At 63.2% G+C, this 20269-nt stretch overlaps 6 protein-coding genes across 6 annotated transcripts; 4 read left to right on the plus strand and 2 right to left on the minus strand.

The window, feature by feature from the left end:
* Positions 1-28: 28 nt before the first annotated feature.
* On the plus strand, positions 29-5203 carry RHTO_00852 (autophagy-related protein 11; the record flags this gene model as incomplete). Its single annotated transcript, XM_016414536.1, has 13 exons — positions 29-165; positions 236-561; positions 636-1049; positions 1112-1205; positions 1261-1349; positions 1411-1505; positions 1562-1668; positions 1727-1824; positions 1879-2103; positions 2160-2306; positions 2366-3551; positions 3612-3801; positions 3854-5203. The coding sequence occupies 13 exons, from the start codon at positions 29-31 to the stop codon at positions 5201-5203; spliced, it is 4458 nt and encodes a 1485-aa protein (XP_016273692.1).
* A 573-nt stretch (positions 5204-5776) lies between these two features.
* On the plus strand, positions 5777-8499 carry RHTO_00853 (uncharacterized protein; the record flags this gene model as incomplete). The annotated part of the gene is made up of 2 exons (XM_016414537.1): positions 5777-6644; positions 6698-8499. 2 exons carry the CDS (start codon positions 5777-5779, stop codon positions 8497-8499), a joined length of 2670 nt encoding a protein of 889 aa, XP_016273693.1.
* A 434-nt stretch (positions 8500-8933) lies between these two features.
* On the plus strand, positions 8934-10459 carry RHTO_00854 (uncharacterized protein; the record flags this gene model as incomplete). The annotated part of the gene is made up of 4 exons (XM_016414538.1): positions 8934-9151; positions 9231-9361; positions 9430-9465; positions 9546-10459. The coding sequence occupies 4 exons, from the start codon at positions 8934-8936 to the stop codon at positions 10457-10459; spliced, it is 1299 nt and encodes a 432-aa protein (XP_016273694.1).
* Positions 10460-11088: 629 nt separating this feature from the next.
* RHTO_00855 (Heterokaryon incompatibility Het-C family protein) lies at positions 11089-14853 on the minus strand (the record flags this gene model as incomplete). Its single annotated transcript, XM_016414539.1, has 17 exons — positions 11089-11534; positions 11645-11851; positions 11937-12124; positions 12187-12208; positions 12289-12413; positions 12474-12535; positions 12601-12659; positions 12736-12862; positions 12945-13279; positions 13359-13516; positions 13595-13830; positions 13963-13981; positions 14065-14242; positions 14304-14417; positions 14575-14624; positions 14686-14713; positions 14805-14853. 17 exons carry the CDS (start codon positions 14851-14853, stop codon positions 11089-11091), a joined length of 2403 nt encoding a protein of 800 aa, XP_016273695.1.
* A 1328-nt stretch (positions 14854-16181) lies between these two features.
* RHTO_00856 (sterol 24-C-methyltransferase) lies at positions 16182-17569 on the plus strand (the record flags this gene model as incomplete). The annotated part of the gene is made up of 5 exons (XM_016414540.1): positions 16182-16572; positions 16634-16781; positions 16844-16925; positions 16995-17370; positions 17487-17569. The coding sequence occupies 5 exons, from the start codon at positions 16182-16184 to the stop codon at positions 17567-17569; spliced, it is 1080 nt and encodes a 359-aa protein (XP_016273696.1).
* A 2095-nt stretch (positions 17570-19664) lies between these two features.
* Positions 19665-20269, minus strand: RHTO_00857 (histone H3B; the record flags this gene model as incomplete). Its single annotated transcript, XM_016414541.1, has 3 exons — positions 19665-19822; positions 19893-20002; positions 20065-20269. Coding segments are annotated over 3 exons (473 nt in total), but the record flags the coding sequence as incomplete, so codon positions are not given.

Below are 20269 nucleotides of genomic sequence, written 5' to 3' on the forward strand. Positions count from 1 at the left end.
TCGCTCCCCTCACCGCGCTCAGAGCGCCATGCTGAGCCGTTCGCAGTCGCGGCAGGAGCATGATGAAGGCCATGAGCTCCCTCGACAGCCGTCGCTGTTCGTGGTGAGGAGTTCGGACGGCGCAGAGTTCGGGTTGCTGCCGGAGGACTTTCGGGATGTCTCGACGTGCGTGCAACTCTGCGAGTCCTGGAGAGAACCCTTTAGTCACTGACATAGCCAGCTGTTGATCTCGCAGTCTCGGCGAGCTCAAGTACAACCTCCTCTCGCCGCTCCTCTCCATCCCGCCCGAATGCCTCATTCTGATGAACGAAGAGGGCTCGCCCCTGAATCGCGACGAAGCAGTCCAACACCTCGCACTCCTCGCCAACACGCCCGCCAGTTCAGCAGTCTTGACGCCGCGACATGACGGGGCCGGGTCGACGGCGAGTGCGAGGGGGATGCAGCCGGGCGTCAAGAGGATTTATGTGTTTGATCGGGAACATCTTGACGCGGATCCAGAAGAGGTGGCGGCTGCGCTGGCTGTCACGGAAGAGGCGGTCTTGACGGAACCTCCCTTGAATCGTGAGTATCGGCTGGCGATTGCGTTCACGCTTCTGCGACGACAGCTGAGCTTGCTGACGCTTCGGTACATACAGCTGAAGACCCGCTGCACTCCCACCTGTCCCTCTCGCTTCACAACCTTCAGACCTTGCACGCTCTGATCTCGGCAATCCAGCTCCAGCACGCCTCTCTCGCCCTCGCCCTTTCGAACCTGCACCGCGTCAACACCGGCACCGCCTCGTCCTTCTCGCTCTTCCTCGAGTCCGCTCAGCCGACGATGCAGCGCTACGAAAACCTCTTGACGGGCTGGGAAGAGTCGATGGATGCAGTCGGCAAAGTAGCGATCGTTGCGCGGCTGTTGATGCGGCATGCGTCGAGCGGGAACAGCGTACATGCAAGGGAGGGAAGCACGTCGAGCGTGCCCCAGCCGGAGAAGCAGCGATATCTCGGAGACTACGTCTCGAGGGACAAGATGCTTGCGGTGCGGGATGGCTGCGCGAAGGTGCTGGGTGCGCCTACTTCCCCGTCCTCCCGCCGAGGATGAGCGCACTGACCGGTCAAAATCTCGCAGCGGAGCTCAAGTTGCGTAGCGAAGCGCTTCAAGCGACGCTCGACGGTGTTGTCGCTGGTACCGAGGCTGTTCAAGCAGATCTCGGGGCTACAAAGTACATTCAGTCACTCGGCCGACTCGCTCGTCACGCTCACATTGTCGCGAAACAGGCTCGAGCTGCAGGACCTCGAGGCTTGTCAGCGCGACGCCGAACAGGGACATATGCGCATCGAGGAGCTCGTTCATGCCGGTCAAGAGAGTGAGTACTAACATCTCGTAGCTTGACAGGGCAGTGGTTGACCTGCTGTCGCTGCCTGCAGTGAGCGACCCCGACCTCCGAGCGTCCTGTTTTGAAGAGCTTTCGGTTTGCGACGCCGAGCACCGAGATCGGATCCGCTTTCTTGTTGAACGCAAGGTGAGCTCGACTGTGAAGTCACCCGGCGCAAGCTAAGCTGACGCGACTATTCGCAGAACGCCATGACCCGATACCTTCTCAACGAGATGCAGAAAATCTCGACACTTCAGAGCGACATCGCCACAATGCCTTCCGAGCTTGGCGCTCTCGATCACGATCTCCGGTGCATTCGTTCGTCGCTCAGCCATCTTGCCACCCGCTGACCCCGTCTTCCTCGCCAGCACGCGGACCGACAACTTCAAGCATCTCGCTCGTCTCGAGGGCCTGATTCCCGCCTATGTCGCCACCGTTGCCGAGGTCGTGCGAAGACGGGAATACGGTGCGTTCGTGGGAAGTGCGTTCAGGAGCGAGAGCTGACGACGGATACTCGCAGCCCGCCTGCTATCGGGACAGTCCGTAAAGCTATCGTCGACATTCTCTCCCCTCTCAACCCGCGAGCGTGAGCGACGGGTGCGGTACCGCCAGGACTATTTTGGCAAGCTGCCCTGGGAGGTGCGAGGGTTGGGCAACGCAACGGACGAGCGGGTACCGGAGATGGCGCTGGACGTGATGGGCAGGGACGAAGGATTGCCAGAACTGGAGAAGGACGCTCTCGACAGTGTGTTCTGCACACTATGATTCTCTGAGCCGAGGTTAACACGGCTCACTACGCAGAACTCGCCAACTCCTTTCGAGACCTGGACGACGCCCTTGCTGGCTCGCCGAATCCCGACAATCCGATCCGCAAGGCTCGCGCATTGCTAACGACGCTCATCAGTGATATCGAGGCCCTCTGCCAGGATTTCGAGCGGATCTCGCTCGGTGCGCTCGCCTCCATCTCAGCCGCGGTCTGACGAACCTGATCGATTGAGCCGTAGCAGACCAACCGCCACCGCGACCACCGAGCGCCGACTTCGCCCGCATCGCCGAACTTGAAGCGCAGCTGCGGCAACTCGAGGAGACGAACGACTCGCTGTCGCGGGAGCTGCAGACGGAGCGATCTGCTCGCGAGGAGGAAGTCGCACAGCTCGACTCACGTGCGTCGACCGCCGAGAACGCCCGCATGGTGCTCCAGCGACGCTTCGATAGCCTCGAGCGGGACAAGTCCAGCGTCGAACAGTCACATCAAGGCATCGTCGCCAGGTCGGAAGACCTCGAGCGCCGCCTCACGGCCGAGTCGCGTCGTAGCGAGACGCTCGAGCGCGACCTCGCTGGTGCGCGAGTGGCAGAAGGCGAGCTCAGGAAGCAGTGGACCGCTCTCGACCAGTCGCACACTCGCCTTCAGGGCGAGCTTGGTACCCTCCGCCTCGGACTCGATCGCGCAAGGTCGACTATCGCAGAGCAGGAGGCGAAGCTCGTCGCAGCTGAGGAGTCGCAGCGCGAGCTGACGCTTGCCATTGCCGAGAAGGACCGCTTGCTGCGAGACCATCGGTCGGAGGCGGAGCTTGACCGGGCTGTGCTGGAGAAGGAGGCTGCAGAGGCGCAGAGGGGCACGCAGGCGAAGGAACAGGAGTTGGAGGACGCACGGCGGCACGGGCGTCTCTTGGAGGAAGCGATCGACGGCTTGAAGGAGCAGATTGGGCGATGGGAGAAGGTCGCCCAGGCGAAAGAGGACGATCTCCTTGACATCCGTAAGGCTGTCGAGGGTGTCAAGGCCGAGAAGGAGAGGGCTCTCGTCGACGCTGACAAGGTCCTGCGCAAGATGACGGATCTCGCCAGGGGCGCGATCACGCTCGCCGGCCGCCTTCGCGACGAGAACAACAAGATCACGGCCATCCTGAACACGCCTCCTCCCGCCAAAGTTGATGGCGGCTCATCGGAGGTCGACAAGGCCGCCGTCGACGCCCATGTCCCGGCGGTTCCTGCGCTGGACTATGCTTCTGGCGACCTCGAAGGGTTGCTCACCGAGCTCGAGAAGTACAACCACGACACGCTCACCGACGCCGTCAAGAACAAGGTCGACAGCCTCACGAGCGTGACGAAGAAGTGGGTGAAGGAGGCCAAGGCGTACCGCGAGCGAGCGCACCGAGCAGCAAGCGGCGCGAACGACAAGATCGCTTTCCGCAAGTAAGCAAGACCCTGCTCCTCGCACGATGCGAGATATTTGACTGACACCTGCGCCTCCAGCTTCGCAAAGGGCGACCTTGCGCTCTTCCTGCCGACTCGCAATTCGGCGGTGCCCGTCTGGGCCGCCTTCAACGTCAGCTTCCCGCACCACTTCCTCAGCGCGTCGGGTGTCATTGCCGAGCAGATGAAGACGCGCGAATGGATCGTGGCGCGCATCACCTCGCTGACTGAGAAGGTCGTCGACCCAAAAGTGCGCTCGCTTCTCTCCGACGCGAGAAGCCTGCTGACATCGCCTCGTGCAGGACCCGTCGACCAACCCATACCTCCTCGCTCCCGGCACCAAGTACTACACGCTCGAGGTCGAACCGTGGAGCAGCAAGGAGAGCTCGCGGGCACGTCGACACTCTGCGCCTGACAAGGGCAAGGGCGCCGAGAAGAAGTCGAACGGCAAAGAATCGCGAGTGCTACCAGGGGGCGATTCCGAGACGCTTGCGTCGCGGTCTATGTCACACTCGGCCGCCGAGTCTGCCATCCTCGTCGATAAGCCGGCAGCAATCGCCGCCTCCGTCCCCAGCATCCGGCGCAGCGTATCGGAAGGCATCCCGCTACCTCCAAATGCCACTGCGCTCGCCCGCTCGGAGTTCACCATCCCGGAGGCAGACGAAGACCCGCACCTCGGCTCGCGCACGCCGTCGCCGCATGGCGCGCCCGTCTCGTACCCGACTCTCCGCGATGACACGCGCTTTGCTTCGCCCTTCACCTCGCCGTCTGGCTTGGCTCGCGCACTAGCTCGCTCCACGTCCACCTCGCCAACAGCCGTCCGTTCTGACCCATTCGGCCCGTCCTCCCCCGCAACGCCCAACCCGTTCCCAAACTCGTCTGCTCCAGCGGCCGACTCGCCTCTTCGCCAACGCAGCGAGACCCCTCCCGTCACCGATTACGACCCGTCGCATACGGCGAGCGGTGCAGCTCCAGCTTTCCTCCCGACCTCGGGCAAGAAGGCTGTTTCTAGCGCCGGCAGCGCCAGCGGCAGTACGTCGGCGAGCCACAGCCCTCGTTACATCCGCCCTGCTCCGCGAGGGTCTGCGCTTGCTGGAAGGAACGAGCCGGCGCGAGCGTCGCAGGCCATCGTCTCTGGCTCGCCCGCCTCGACCACCACGTCCTCGCTCAACGCCGCTGCTCGCCCTCGTTCCGTCAGCTCTGGCAGCAGTATCCTCTCGTCCTCGGTGCACCGTCGAGCAGCAAGTACCGCCTACGGCGATTCGGGAGTCTCGCCACCGCCCCTGACCGGTGCGAAGGCGCCGTCGACTGCCGAGGCTCAGCTCACGAACTCGAGGTGGAACCTGCTTCAAGACGACTTGGCGAGCCCTTCACCGTCATCTCAGCCTCGGCCGGTCACGCAGACCGCGACACTCGGCCGGAAGACGACGAAGGGTTGGCCAAACGCATCTCCATCGAACGGCTCGCCGCCGTCGATTTCCCCTTCAGCGCGTTCTCCGCGACGCACGTCCACACTCGGCACGTCTGGAGGCTCGGCATCCATCCTCGAGGTCATCACCGGCCGCAAGGCGTCGTCGTCGCCGCGCAAGGAGTCGTCCATCTCGGGCGCCGAGGGCGAGATGCGCAAGCTCCTTGGCCAGCCGCCTTTCTGAGCGCTGTATCGTTCCACCACTGCATTCCTCTCGCACCGCAACCTCGCAACGCGCACTCGTCTCTTGCAGGAGCGTGTCGTCCATGCGAGACGCAAGAATGCTCGCTTCCTCGCCGGTGGAGTCGTCGGTGCCGCCTCTCGCGCGTGTCCGTCCGAATTTGGCGTCGTCCGGAAAGCCCTGCAGATCGTTTGGAAGCGTGGAAGCCGCTGCCGGTGTCCCACAAACTCCAGCCTTCGCGTTCAAAGAGCTCACTCGCTGTCTCGCTCCGTCTTGTTCGCTCAACCTCCTCTTCCGCGCCTTGTTGTCGGCCTAGCTGTTCTCTGTGCTTCTGACTCGTGCTGGCTGTGTCTCTCTGCCCGCCAGTCGCACCCACAGGACGTCGGCGCCTCCTCGCCTTCATCTCCTCCTCGAAACGAACGCGTCTCTAGCGCGGTTCAGTGACCTTGCCAGGGCTCAGCGGGTACGCCAGACATCTGCACGGCCAGTAGAGACCTAGCTGACGCGTCCATCTCCCTCGCAGACCCAGCCTGAAGCCGTCACGCCGCCCACAAAACACTTCGACCCGAAGTCGCGATGGGGGGTCCGTTCACCGAGCGGCAGGCGACAGAGGTTACGCCGCTCGCTGTCGACGACAAGGGCAAGTCGGCGCGTCTGCACTACCTGTCGGCCGGCCCTGCGAAGCGCGAGGCGGATGAGCCTGCTTCACCTTCGACACCCGCCGTCTCTTTCCTCGAACCCCTTGCGACACCCGCTTCGACTGGTCTGCGGTCTACCACCGCTTTCGAGGATGAGGAGGGTACGCGCAGCGCAGCGGAGGAGGAAGACGAAGACCTGCGGGATGGGACGACCGTTCTTCCCCTCGAGGACAACGAAAACAGGCGATCCTTCCGCCGCCCCGGCACTCCTCCCTTCTCGCCCTCGCAGTCCAGCTTCCGCACAGACCGACTGTCGGTGCAGAGCACGACCGTGACCGACTTCTCCGACTGTTCGCCCTCGCCGTCTCCCTCCATCGGCAGCGTTCGCATGGCGCAGATCACCAAGATCCCGCATCGGCCTTATGCGCCGCGCATGAGTCTTGGCGCGACGAGCATCTTGTCCGAGTCGGTCGAGGATGCGCCGGAGGACACGGAGGAAGCGGTCGTTTGGGACACCAAGGCTCTCTCGCGGAGAAGCCATATGGACCGCTTGCCGGAAGACCTGGCGGCCATTCTTCGCGCAAAGGACGACCCCGAGCAGTCGACGAGCACGGTCACGCCGGACCTCGCGGGCGAGCATCCTTCGGGGCCTGGCTCAAACCACAGCCACGAGACGCTCGCTGCCAAGATTCCGCCGAGCTACTCGCAGAACTCGCTCGTCTCGACTGAGTCGTGGAAGGCGAGGCTCGAAGGCGTTGCGGACCAGATCTCGGCGGATCCCGCGGACCGAATGAAGAGCATTCTTGGTGAGTAGGCCCAGCTCTCGCTCTTAACGCTTACTGACCAGACTCGCGCGCAGGCCTCAAAGTGAAGGTCATCTCGAAGGCACCGTGGGACGACAGCGACCTCTCGCGACCTGCTCAACCGCCTGCGACTGCACGGCCGAAGCTGCTCGAACGCAAGTCGCTCGACATGCTGACGACCGTGCGCGTCACCATCGCTTCGTCCGACGCTCCAGTCGTCACAAGCGCTCCAACACACGGTCGGAGCTTCAGCGCCTTTACCCGCCGGAGCGCCAAGTCGGACGAGCGGAACAAGGAGCGCGACGACGCTCTGCGCGGGCTCGGACTCAATATTGGACTGCCGAACGGTCTCGCGGCGTCCGAGTCGAAGCGATCGCTTAAGAGCGTCTTCGGCTCGTCATCGCCGCCTGTGCCGCACAGCGACTCCTACCCCGACGTCGGCGCCGCCAGTCTTGCCGCCTACGCTGGCAAGGTTCGACCCGGCGCCGCAAGGTCCGAGTCTGCGACCAAGGCGACACGAGCCGCCAAGAACCTCGCTCCCGTCGTCTTCGACAGCAAGGCGCCAGGCTTCCCGCTCGCCTCGCCGATCGCCGCCATGCCTCCCGTCTCTGCCCCGCCGACGGTCACCCTCTTCGGTCGTCGCGCACTCCCGCCTTCCGAGTCAAAAATCAGCCTGCCTGTCTCATCCGACGGCAGTGCGCCGTCAACGCCCGGACCTTGCACGCCGAGCGCCTCGACCATCCTCTCGCCTCCAGGCGGCTCGTACTTCGCGGCGAAACCTGGCGCGCCCAGCAGCGGGCGCATCACGCCTGGCGGGTTCAACCACAAGCTCATCTCGCTTGAAGAGGCCCGCCTGCGCGAGAGCGAGCGGTCGGCGGCGGCTCAGCGCAAGGCAGCTTCGACGCCTCCGCTTGAAGCGGCGGTGCGAAGCGAGTCCCCGAGGGGCCGCCCGTCGGCTGTCGAGTCTATCCCCATGCGCCGCGGTATCTCGTCGCCCTCGGCCATCTCGACGTCGCCCGTCCTCGCCGCGAGCGCGCCTACGCCCAAGGCGCTCAAGCCCAAGAAGAGCGGCTTCCTCAAGCGCATGATGGGCGTTGCCGACAAGCACGCCGAGCGGCCTGCCATGCCTCTGGCGCTGCAGGCGTCCATCTCGAGCAGCCCGAGTGTCGCGACGCTCGATACCGCGTCGGCTTCGGCGCCCGCGACCATGTCCCGCTCTGCCGGCCCCAAACTCGTCGCTTCTATCCCTCCTTCCGCCTCCAACACTCGCATTACGTTCTCGACGCCGCCTGCTGCTGAAGGCTCGGAGCGCGTCCGCCGGGTCCCAGCCCCGACCCTCTCCCTCCGCCCCGTCTCGATGGCTTTCTCGGCCAGCCTTCCTTCCGACTTCCTTGCAGCTGGCCCTGCAGCACGCGCACTCGCTCAATCGCTCTCACCACCGGGAGCGAGTTCGTTCCTCCTCTCTCAGCAACCCGCGTCGCTCTCCCCGCCTTCGTCCACCTCTCCCCTCTCCGAACCGCTTCACTCGCCTCGAGCCGCTTCATTCAAGTCCAGCGTCTCTCCAACTACTCCCTCGCTCTTCGACGAACACGTCGCAGCGTCGGGAACGACTACGCCCATGACTCCCGCCTTCTCGCTCTCCTTCCCCTCGCACGAGCGCGAAGGCGAGTGCGAGACGGTCCCGTTCGCGCGGTACGTGGCTCTGCAGGAAGAGTTTGCGAAGGCGAAGAAGGCGTGGCTAGGAATGCAGTATGAGCTGGAGGGGCGGGTGAAGGAGTTGGTTGGTGAAGTCGAGAAGGCGACGGCATCGGCAAGGGAGTGCGAAAAGTGTGGTGGACAGGCCGGGGCGCGGGCTTGATCCCGGTGCGTTACGAAGATTTGGCTGCGGATGAGCTGCGAAGCTGACCTTGCGCGTCTATCCGCCAGAAAACCCCCTCATAGTCCACCTTGGTCCACCTCTCGCTTCTCTCGCCTTCCGCTCGACTTTTTCCTCCCTCGTTGATTCCTCACACAAAATACCCTCGCTCAGCCGGCGTGCGAGCACGTATACCCTCCGTTTCGACTTTTGCGTCCCCCTCATACCTTTTCCCCTCATTTGCCTCGTCAGTACCCCCCTCATCTGCGGTCGCCCAGCCGCAGCTTTGCATCCATTTAATACTGTCCTGCTGTTAATCCCTGTCTTCGCTGCGAAGGAAAAGGCGAGCGGTGTCCCCTGTCGCTTGCTGCGTCCCTCCCGACAAGAGGACAGCCCTCGACTTCAACACGCTACACTCGCTCGCTTTGCTGCTCACGATGGATGCTGTGCTCGTGCACCGCGATGGGCTCGTCTACGCAGAGCACCCGGCGCGCTTCGTCCGCGAGCGAAGGCAGGCGGTCAACCCCATCAATAGCTTAATCTCGTCGCTCGTGGACGGTCCTGGCGGCGGCGGGGCTTCGTCGACGAGCAGTGCTGCGTCTAGCACGACCACAACGACATCCTCGAGCACCACCACGAGTTCCTCGAGGACGACGTGAGTGTTTTCGCTCGTCTCGCGCGGGAAGCACGCGTCTCATCTGGGCTGACAATGGGGAATTCGCTCGCTGGGACAGGACGACGAGTTCAACGACGAGCAGCACCACTTCCTCGTCGACCACAACCAGCGCCGAACCGAGCACCACGACGTCGCCGCCCCCTTCTTCGACCTCCACGCGCGAACGCACGACCACAAGCGCCCCGGCCGGCAAGTCCGCTTTACACCCTCGAGAGATGCAGCAGTCTCGACTGACGCTTTGCAAACACCTCGCGCAGACACGACCATCACGAGCGTGATCACTCCGACGACGGGTGAGTTGCGGCCCCTTCGTCTTCGCATGCCGAGGCCGAGGGAGCACAGATCACTGACCTTGCGTCGTCCGGCTCGCCAGTCATCGTCGTCGGCACATCGACCATCACCTCGTCCCTCCCGCCCATCACCTCCGCCTCGACTCGCTCGCTTGCGCCGACCAGCTCGGCTGCCGCTTCTTCGGGCGGCCTTTCGACCGGCGCCAAAGTCGGCATCGGTGTGGGTGCTGCAGCCGGCGGTCTCGCTCTTCTCGCACTCCTCGCTTTCCTCTGCCTCGGCGTCGGACGCAGGCGCAAGGAGAAGCGCGACGCGGCCGACAACATCCTCTGGCCCGCGACGGGCGACAGCGCCGCGCTCTACCCCGAGCCGGTTCACAACACGGGCAGGGCAGGCTTCGGTGTCGGAGACGACGGCGACGAGGTCGAAGATGTTGCAGGAGCTGGTGCCCGCGGAAGCGGAGGACCGGGCATGGCAGAGGTCGGAGCTGGTGCGGCCGGTCTCGGTGCAGCTGGCATGCTCGGTCGCTACGGCTCGACGTCGAGTCGCCAGCCGACGCTCCCGACCATCCCTCCGTCGGTCTACACGTCCGACTACTCGGCCTCGCCGTACAACCATTACGGCGGAGACGGCTCCTCGCCCGAAGGCGCGTCCGCCTACACGGGCTACTCGACTCAGACGCCCTCGCAGCACTCTCACGCGCCGCTCGCCCCGGGGCCCGCCTCGATCGGCTACGTCGCGTCGCATGAGCGCCACACGCCTTCGCCTCCTCGCACGGGATCTGCCTCGGCCGACGGACACGCGTACGACGCCGCAGGAAGCCAGTCAGGACACTTGCCGTTCCCTGGCGAGCCGGAGATGGAGGCGCCGGACAGGGCGCTCAGCCCGAGGCCGATGCAGGTTGGAGACAGCGCGTTCGGGCCTGGGTACGACGAGACCGATGGTGGGAGGCGCTGGCGCTTGAGTGTCGTCAACGACGACCCGCGCGACCGCGACTGAAGTGGAGAAACCAGTGCGTGCGGCGTGACTCGCCCTCGACTCGAGCAGAGACTTACTTCTCGTCCCGCAGACATTTTCCGCTCGACTCGCTGTACCACTCCTTTCGCCTCACGACTTCACCCCCTCGCAACCCGCACGACCAACACCCACCCACATTTTCGCCTTTCTCCCGCCTGTAGCACCTAATCTTGACGCCCCCACTCTTCGTGCCGCTCACGATAACCCACCCAACCCTCCGTTCTCCCACCTTTTGTCGTTCTTTACCGCCGGTTTTCTTCTCGGCACCGCACACCCACTCGCGCTCGCTTTGACCGTGTCGTTCCTTTCGCTGCGATATGCTCCTCGCCTCGCTTTGAGCGGGCGCTAAAGTTATAGTCCTTCCTCGCTTCCGCGGATAACTGCAACGATGCCACAGACACTCGCGCACGTCTTGGGAGACAGAAAGAAACTAAACAAGCCTTTCGCAAGACCGCTTGATGCTCGATGCTCGCCTCTTCCAGCTCGCTTGCGCTTCCGAGCAGTTTCTCGAGCCTCTTGCCGTTCTGACGACTGCACAAACGACTTGCAATGGCATGCTACGACGGACGAGAAGCAACAACGGAAAGAGAGAACCGCTCCACTGCGTCGACTCAGTAGTACCCTCCTCCTCCCTGACCTCCGTAGCCGGGGTTGTACCCTCCCTGAGGCGGCGGCGGACCCTGTCCGTAGAAGCCCTGCTGCGGCGGAGGAGGCTGCTGGTACCCTCCGCCGCCGCTGCCGTAGCCCTGCTGCATCATCGGCGGCGGACCTTGGTCGTACGCACCGCCGTACGAGCCGGGCGGAGGACCAGGAGGGCCCCCGTACCCGCGGTTCCCACCGCCATAGCCCGAGTCGTAGCCGCCTGGCGGACCTTGCTGGTGCGGGTGATGGCCGTGGTGTCCGCCGCCGCCGTGGTGGTGGCCTCCTTGGCCCGGGTAGCCTTGCTGCTGGTCGAAGGGGGCGGGCGAGTGAGGGTAGCCGGATGAGGTGTGAGGCTGGTTGAACTCGTTGAAGGAGGGAGCGCCGCCATGGACGGCTTGAGGGGGAGCGCCCATCGCTGCGAACGAGGGAGAGCGAGAGCGGTGTGAGCCGTCGCACGACGAGAAACGCTCGAGGAAGCCGTTGCAGAGCGGCTCAGGGATGCGCAAAGAGCGAGCGCCAACTCACGAGGCATGTACCCCTGCGCCGGTTCCTGGAAACCTCCCTCAAACTCGCGCCTCCCTCCTCCGCCTCCGCCAGGCCCACCAAACGCATGCTGGACCTGGCTGAACTTGTTCGACGCCTGGTTGAACGTGTTCATGGCCGAGTTGGCGCCGGGGATGTACTGCTGCGCGAAGGCCCCGACGCCCTGAGGCATGAGGACCGAGTTGTACTCTGCGCAATGAGCAGGTTCCGTTTAGCGCATCTTCCGGGACCCAGCCGAACCGGTGAACGAGCGCAAGAGAACATTACGACGCACGTCCGTGAGCCCCATGACCCTCCTGATCCGACTCATGACCCTTGCGTTTGTTCTTGTGCTGCCTGACCGCGTCCTTGGTCAATCGATCGAGGATGACGCGCTTGTCGTCGTGCGACTGGCTGTCGATCCACTTCTTCATGTACGCGCCCATCTCGCGTTGCACGTCCGAGTTGTCGTTGTAGAAGTAGCTGCGAGGGCGAGGGGGGTGAGCTTGTTTCGAACTCCGGCCACAACGAGAGGAACGACGTACGGGTGGTGGAACGCCTCGAGAGCTGTTCAAGCAGCGGGAACTTTGAGTCAGCTCCTCCTCATCGCGAAAGACAGGCGCCGACAACTTCCCGCCGCGCCTCACCTTTACTCGCAACCATCCTCGGATCAACCGACGTATCCTCCCAGGCCTTGACAATCTGCTTGACCGTGTGCGTGAGGACGATGATGGCGATCTGGCCCGCGGGCTCGTTCAGGATCAAGGCGAAGCTGCACCGCGTCGAGTTCGTCAGATTGGCGGAGGGCGGGAGAGGAAGGAGGGAGACGCACTGGTCCTTGGAGAGGAAGGAGTGGGTTGGGTTCGAGGAGTGAGGGTTGTCGAAGACGGCGTACTGCGCGCAGTTGGGAAGTCGTTAGTCGTGCGGTCCTTCTCGGTGACGGGGAGGAGACAGCGCACCTGGTCCGAATTGTTGATAACCTGCGCCGACCCCTGCCCAAGCACCTGCGTCGCCTGACCTACAAACCCCGCCCACTCGTCAGCCCTCACATTTTCGTCGAATTCTCGCAGGGGGGAAGGAACGCAGAGACGCACCCATGATAGGTTTGAGCATGGGCTCGATCGTCTCAAACACGAACGCGTTGACGCTGTTCGAGAGTTTCTCCGAGAGGGCCGAGAGGCCGGGGACTTTTTCGATCGTGCGCTCGATGCCTTTGACGACCTGCACTCGTCTCCCACTTCTCGTCAGCCGCCTCGTCCCGCGCGAGAGAACAGACAAGGGAAGAGAGAAGGAGGGGACGCACGTTGTCACGGAACGTCAACACCTTCCACAACGTCGCATGCAACTCCTGCGGGCTCAACTCTCCCAACTGACCGGCGTTCGCCCGGGTGCGGATATCCTCGACGCCCTGCATCTCGCGACTCAACTCGGTTCCCGAAGAGCCGGGGAGGTCGAAGAGCATTTTGCGGAGGGTGTCGGAGGTCGAGGAGGAGGAGGAGCCGAAACCGCGTTGGCCGGAGGACGAGGCGGAACGAGCGCCTTCCATCGCTTTCGAGAGGTCGGAGACGGACGCTTCGGAAATGTGGTCTGTTGCTTCGCCGAGAAGACTGTGAAGGAAGTCGGCGCCTCCGAACGAGCCTGTTCGCGCGCCGCTATCGCTGATCAGCTCCTCCCTCCTCGAGAGTCGGTATTGAGCGAGGTTAACGCCGCGACGCACCCGTGACGAGCGGCGGACAAGTCCCCGACGGACTCTGGATGCGGACGGCGTCCCCGACGTGGCAGAAGACCTGGGTGTAGCCGAGTCGGAGGAGTGACAGTTCGCACCAGTTGCTGTGGGCTGAGAAGTCTTCGAGGGTGTGGAGGAGGGTGCCGAGGCTGTCCAGTCAGACGTTCTCGAGTCTATCAGCTTCATCGCTCGGAAGAATCAAAGTGGAGGAGCGCGACGGGACGCACAGCCGATAGGCCTCATACAACTCCCTCTCACCTCCTCCATTCCTCGCCCTCCTCCCCCACTCGATACACTGCACAATCCTCTCCCTCACGAGTCGGGCCGACGTGTCCCAGTGCCCGTTCTCGTTCGCGATGTAGTTGGCCATCCCGGTTTGAGGGTCGATTGCGAGCTCGATGTCTTCGACGGGAGGGCGCAGGCGAGGGTCGATCCGGCGGGCGTCTTTGCCTGGTTGGTCGTCCTGTGAGGCGGGAAAGAGCGGAGGACAGAAAGGGCGGAGAAGTGGATCAGGCGAAGGGGATCAAGCGAGGCAGAAAAGGACCGTCAGCTCCCCGCAGGCCTCTAGCGCGTGGATGAGAGATGCAGGACGTACGGCGTAGCCCTTCGGGTTGCTGCAAGAGGAGAAAGACAGGCAAGGCGGGAAGAAGGTCAGCTCTCCCTCCCTCAAGCCATCCACGCTCTTCTCCGCACTCACTCGATATGTTCGACAGGCAAATACACCCCCAACCTCTCATCCGTGACCTCGAACTCTCCCGTCGCGTACCCGTGCGCCAGGAAGCCGAGGGCCATGACGAGGTTGAGGATGGTCTGCTTCGAGAGCTTCGAGAGGCCGGCTATGTCCATCGCTTGCGAGTAGTCGCGGAGCCAGTTGCCTGTCGTACCAACCTCCATCAGCGCTCCGACAAAAGAAGAGGGGAGGCGGCAAAACCGCACCAAAGTAAACGCGCTTGATGTCCAACCCACCAAACTTGCTGCCCCTGCCCAAGATCCCGCCGGACTTTTTGATAAGCTCGGCGAGGGCGTCTTCGATGTCGCCATGGCGGAAGGCTGTGCGGTCGACGAGCGAAGGCGGGGTGGTCAGGTTCTGTGAGATGCTGGCCGAGGGTTTCTCGTCGGTTCGTTGAAGGGACAGAAAACCAGTGCACAGAGCAGCTGGCGAGACTGGCACCCGCAACGAAGCGACCGAGAGCACGGGAGGACGCACCCTTTCCCTCGAGGAACGAATACCCGGGGATGTTTCCCGCTCCGAACGCGCTGCACACGATCGTTCGTCAGTTCGGTCGTTCTGTGGGTTTGCGTGAGGGAGTGGACGCACTGTGCGGAGGGGAGGAAGCACACGACGCCTGGTATTCACGCGGAGCGAGTGGGGAGCGAGCGGGAACGGCAACCACCGTGTCAGCCAGATCTGCCAGCTCGAGGGTGGAGTGGACGCACAGACGAGCGTGAGAGCGAGTGCGAGTGTGCGCGCGTGCGAGTGCGGCATCGTGCGCTGAGTGGGATGACGGATGAGGAGACGGGAGGTCTTGGCGTGCTCGAGTGGGTCGTTCGCAGGTGTGTGAGGGTGTGTGGCCGGTTGTAGTCAGTTGTAGTCGAGTTGTAGTCCGAGTCTGTAATCGTTGAAGAGGGCGAAGGACGAGGAAGAGAGAGAGCGAGCAGACGACCTTCGCGCGTCCTTCACCGCCTCGCTCGACCAACACAGCCTCACTCAAACTCACTCTCACTCTCGCTCAAAGCACTCGCCAGCATCAGCAATGCACGCCACTGACTCGACTACACTCTCACACACCGGCTCGCGCAACCCGCACGGTCCCACGACCACTCAGCCCAACTCGCACACCGACAAACCCGCCATGCACGCCTTGGACACCCTCGCGCTGGACTCGGTCACCTGCATCTACTCCTACTCGACGCACGCAGTCACCCAGCTCGCGCTCAGACCAGCCCACGACGAGTCGAGTCCCCCTTCCTCGTCCTCCCTCGAGCGGGTGCCCGCTGAGCTGACACGCCGTCACTCTTTGCCTCGGTGCAGAGTCGACAGGGACGCACTCGAGGTGTTGTATGAGCAGGTCAAGGAGGAAGTCGCCGTGCGTCCCTCGCTGCACCTCGCGACCCGTCCTCCTCGCTCCAACTGACGTCGCTCTCCGCCCCTTCGCCCCGCGCAAGGCCCTCATCGGCTCCGTCCTGCAGCTAGCCGAATCGGGAGCCTTGCCGGATAGCGCGCGAGCGTTCCGAGTTGAGCAGCGGTTCGCTGGAGAGGGTCAGGGAGGAAACGGCGAGTCGAGCAGCGGGTACAGCCTGTCCTTCCGTGCGTACCGGCTCGCTCCTTGGCTCGTCCGAATCACAGAGCAGTACTGATCACTGAGACGTCCGCAACAGAGCGCCAGCCGAGCGTGGTGAGCGCCAGCAAGTGGGTTTGGCAGCGCGCCGACGAGGAGGTGCGGTGGAGTGCGTCCAAGTGGCGGGTCGACTTTGCGCGGGTGTGGCCTGTGAAATGAGCGTGTGCGAGTTCGGTGGTGGTGAGAGCGAGGCAGTCTGAGCGGTGTGGGAGGGTCCGAGGTGAACCAGCGACCGTCTGCTTGATCGGCCCATCGTCTCGCTCGCTCGCACGCGCCTCGTCTCGCTCAGCCCGTTGTCCTATTCCTCGCGCTACAGTTCTTACCGCCTGCTCGCTTGCGCTGGTCACTGCTCAGGTTCAACACCCCTTCACGCAGACCCACCCACCTTCAACAGGCCACTCCACCCCGTGCGTGGTCGCATCTCGTCTCTCACCCCGTCGAAACGCGCTCACTCCCACACCACACAGAACTCACGATGGTCTCAGACTCCTCCTCGCGCGCTCTCACCGAGCAGCCCAAGAACGGCACCGACGTCCGCAACCGCGCCGGGATCGCCTCGTACACGGCGCACTGGGACGCCCAGTCCTCTCAGGACACGGCAGCGCACACGTCCCGTCGGAAGGACCACTACACGGACGTCGTGAACGGGTACTACGACGGCGCGACAGAGCTGTACGAGTACGGCTGGGGAGAGAGCTTCCACTTTTGTCGGTACTACAAGGGCGAACCGTTTTATCAGGCCATCGCGCGCCACGAGCATTACCTGGCGCATATGGCGCGCATCAAGAAGGGCGACAAGGTCCTCGACGTCGGATGCGGCGTTGGTGGACCAGCGCGCGAGATCGCCCGCTTCACAGACTGCAACAGTGCGCGCACCCTCTCTCTCTCTGGCTGTGAGCGCACTCGCTGACGCTCGTATGGTCCCAGTCGTCGGCGTCAACAACAACGAGTTCCAGGTCCTCCGTGCGCGCAAAAAGACGGCCAAGGCAGGCCTCTCGGACCAGGTCTCGTTCGTCAAGGGCGACTTTATGGCCCTCGTCGAGCAGTTTGGCGAGAACTCGTTCGACGCAGTCTAGTGCGTTCGCGTGTCACTCTTTCAGTGTGCGGATAGGCTGATGAGAGGGTTCGGTTGGGCAGCGCCATCGAGGCGACGTGCCATGCGCCGAGCTGGGAGGGCGTCTACGGCCAGATTTTCAAGGTCCTTAAGCCCGGAGGTGTCGTGCGTCGTCGCTTGCTCCCTAGGAGACGCAGCGACTCGGGCTGACATCCCTCGCGTTTGTGCGCACAGTTCGGCGTCTACGAATGGTGCATGTCCGACACCTTTGACCAATCCAACCCTCGCCACAAAGAGATCCAGCACGGCATCGAGCTCGGCAACGGCATCCCCGAGATGCGTCCCATCGCTCTCGCACGCGACGCACTCAAGACCGTCGGTTTCGAGATCGAGCACGAGGAAGACCTCGCCCAGCGCGACGACCCCGTCGAGTGGTGGTTCTCCATCTCGGGCGACTTGTCCAAGTGTCAGAGCATGTGGGATTTCCCGACGCTGTTCAGGATGACAAAGGTCGGGAGGAACATCACGGGTTATGGTGTCTGGGCGCTCGAGAAGTTGGGCTTGGTCCCCAAGGGCACGTGGGACGTCCAGGAGGCACTCAAGGTCGCAGGTGCGTTGGCGCTGTCTTACCATGCCGCTCGGGAGTCGCTCACCTCGTCTACCTCCTCCTCCCTCCTCCCTCCCTCCTCTCGCTTCTCCTCGTTGCGCCGCTGTCTCGACACGCAGCCGACTCCCTCGTCGCCGGCGCGAAAGAGAACCTGTTCACGCCCATGATGCTCTTCGTCGCCCGTAAGCCTCACTCGCAGTAGACTCTTCTTCCCTCTCGCTCGTTCCGGCTCGCCTCGCTCGCTCACTAAAAGGATGGTTGTATTGCATCGTCGTCATATGGTCTCAAGGGTGTCGCGTGGAGACGTGGGAAAAGAGAGAGACGAGGAGCAAGAGAGTATCGACCGCGCCCGCGCGGGCTTGACGCGTCCCTCGGCTCTAGGTTCCTCGCACGCGCTCGTAGCATAGACGACGCTCTTCGTTCAAGCACGGGTACAGAAAAAAGAGCGAGCGAGAGCAGAGAGTGCGAGGAGAGAACCCGCAAAAAGAGAAGCCTGTGCTATTCCCCGACGGGGAATCGAACCCCGCTCGCGGCTGTGAGAGAGCCGAATCATAACCACTAGACCATCGAGGACTTGCTTGTAAGAGCCGAATCATAACCACTAGAACATCAAGGACTTGCTTGTAAGTACAGCGGAACAATACGTACAGGTACAGCAACTCAATTAGGTCTCTACGTCGTCGCCCTTCACCCTCGCGTCCTTCGCCTCATCGCTTCCGCCGTGCGATGGCTCGCACACTCTCGTCAGTCAAAGACTACAAGGAGCCCTTCGTCAAAGTCGTGGCTTGTCCGACTTGCTACGCTAGACACGCCGCTCCCTCCCTTCCTTGACTTCGCACCGCGCTTTGCTACGACCCTCTCATGAGGCGAGTCAGATCTACTGATTCTCACTGCTCTCTCGGGCTTGCACCAGCCTGCCGCTGGCGGCAGAGCTCGCAGGTCGACCATGGATACGCTCGCAACTGGCGTTACATCTCGATTCGCTCCTGCTCGGCTCCGCCTGGAGCGACACGGTGCATTGATCAGCTCTCGCCAGCGGCAAAGGCAGACTGCCGCTGACAGCCCGGACATGTCACGTCGTCGTTGCGAGACGGAGCGGAGTCGCGGCGGCTTGAAACAGCTGAATGCGACAACCACGTCGTTCCGAGGCTGAGCGATCTCACTTCTCTGTCTCTGTGAGTCTTGGTGGTATGCCAGTGAGGGCTGCGAGTTAGGGCGCGACGTTGAGGCCGGTTTTGCGAGCTGCGAAGGTCGAACGGACTTCGCACGTCCTGAGGGCGGCCGGCGGGAATGCCGCACCAAGCACTCGGAGAGAAGCCCAGCGACCCTCACAAAGAAGTGAGAGTACGGCGGACACCGACGGAGCGACGTTGCCCATCTGCAAGGAGAGCGGCAGCCTTTCCCCGCTCGTGAGCGGTCGCGTCTCCTGCACAACCCTCCGGTGGCGGGCTTCTCTTCAGCTGTATCTCTGCCACTAGGGGGTGAAGACGTCTGGATTGCGGCACAACAAAGCAGAACCGAACGAGCGAGCGAGCCATGGCGGCGCAGGAGACGCACATCGGCAAGGCACAGCAGACCAGTTTCTGTGCGTACTGAGCATCGATTTCACAGCCTCGAGTAGCAGGAGAGTGAGCTTGGAGAGGAAGGACGCGATGCCTTGCGTACAAGAGCAAGGCGTCTTGAGCAGGGATCGAGGCGAGCAGAACGCTTCAGGACGAGCCAACGCTGCAGCCTCCAGCCTGGCTAACGGCCCTCGATCTGCAAGAACAGGGACAAGTCGTCGCTGGGCGCGCTGGGCAGGAGAACGAGCAGGAAGTTGCCAGGTAGCGTCGTCGGGGTAGCGTCGTCTTGCCCTCGTCCTCCTGATGCCTTGTCCGCAAGTCCGTTCGTCTGCTCAGGTCGTGTGGCGTGAAGCTGCGGCGCAGTAGCCGCTACGCTGCGAGGGAAAGCGCGCAGTGTGTGCGAGGGAGAGAGGCTGGGGGGCCGGAGGAAGGCGGCAAGGTCGAGCCAAGTCAAGCGAAGTCGACAGAGGCAAGCTCCGCAGCAATGAACACATCGTTGAGGTGCGTCGAGAGCGAGCAAGAACGCCGAAGGCGAAGAGAAAGCAGAGAAGCGAAGGAGCGAAGAGCGAAGAAGCCACTCTCGAGGCGGGCCGATGTGGGTTACGGACGGCATTGCACGACGAGGCGGCAAGCGCGAGGTCAAATGGGCGAGCTGAATAAGGACAACAGGATACCGCAACTGAAAAGCGAACAACTCCCCCTTCCCCCTCCTCCTCTCCAACGCGCTCCTCTCCCTTACTTGGTCGACGAGAACTTGGTGACGGCCTTAGTGCCTTCAGAAATGGCGTGCTTCGAGAGCTCGCCGGGGAGGATGAGGCGGACAGAGGTCTGGATCTCGCGGGACGAGATGGTCGACTTCTTGTTGTAGGAAGCGAGCTTAGAGGCCTCGGTGGCTGCGCGAGCAGGGCGGACAGTCGGGTCAGCGCGCGAGTCCAGGAACAGAGAGCAAGGACGCAGACGCACCGATGCGCTCGAAGATGTCGTTGACGAACGAGTTGAGGATGAGCATCGCCTTGTTCGAGATACCGGTGTCGGGGTGGACCTGCTTCAACACCTTGTAGATGTACGACGAGCTGCGCGCGCCACAGCGTGTCAGCGGGCGTTCGTTGTCAATGCAGAGTCGTCGCGAACTCACTAGGTCTCCTTGCGGGTCTTGCGCTTGCGCTTCTTGTCGTCGCCCGAGGCGGGGGCCTTCTTGACGGCCTTCTTGGCGGGGGCCTTGCCAGCGGGGGCCTTCGAGGCAGGAGCCTTGCCGGCGGTCGACGCGGGCTTCTTCTGCGGGGGTGTGTGCAACGAGCGAGAGTCAGCATGGTGTGACGGCGAGACGCGACGAGGTGGCG

The sequence above is a fragment of the Rhodotorula toruloides genome (assembly GCF_000320785.1).
Source record: "Rhodotorula toruloides NP11 unplaced genomic scaffold Scaffold10, whole genome shotgun sequence".
NCBI classification, from domain to species: Eukaryota; Fungi; Basidiomycota; class Microbotryomycetes; order Sporidiobolales; family Sporidiobolaceae; genus Rhodotorula; species Rhodotorula toruloides.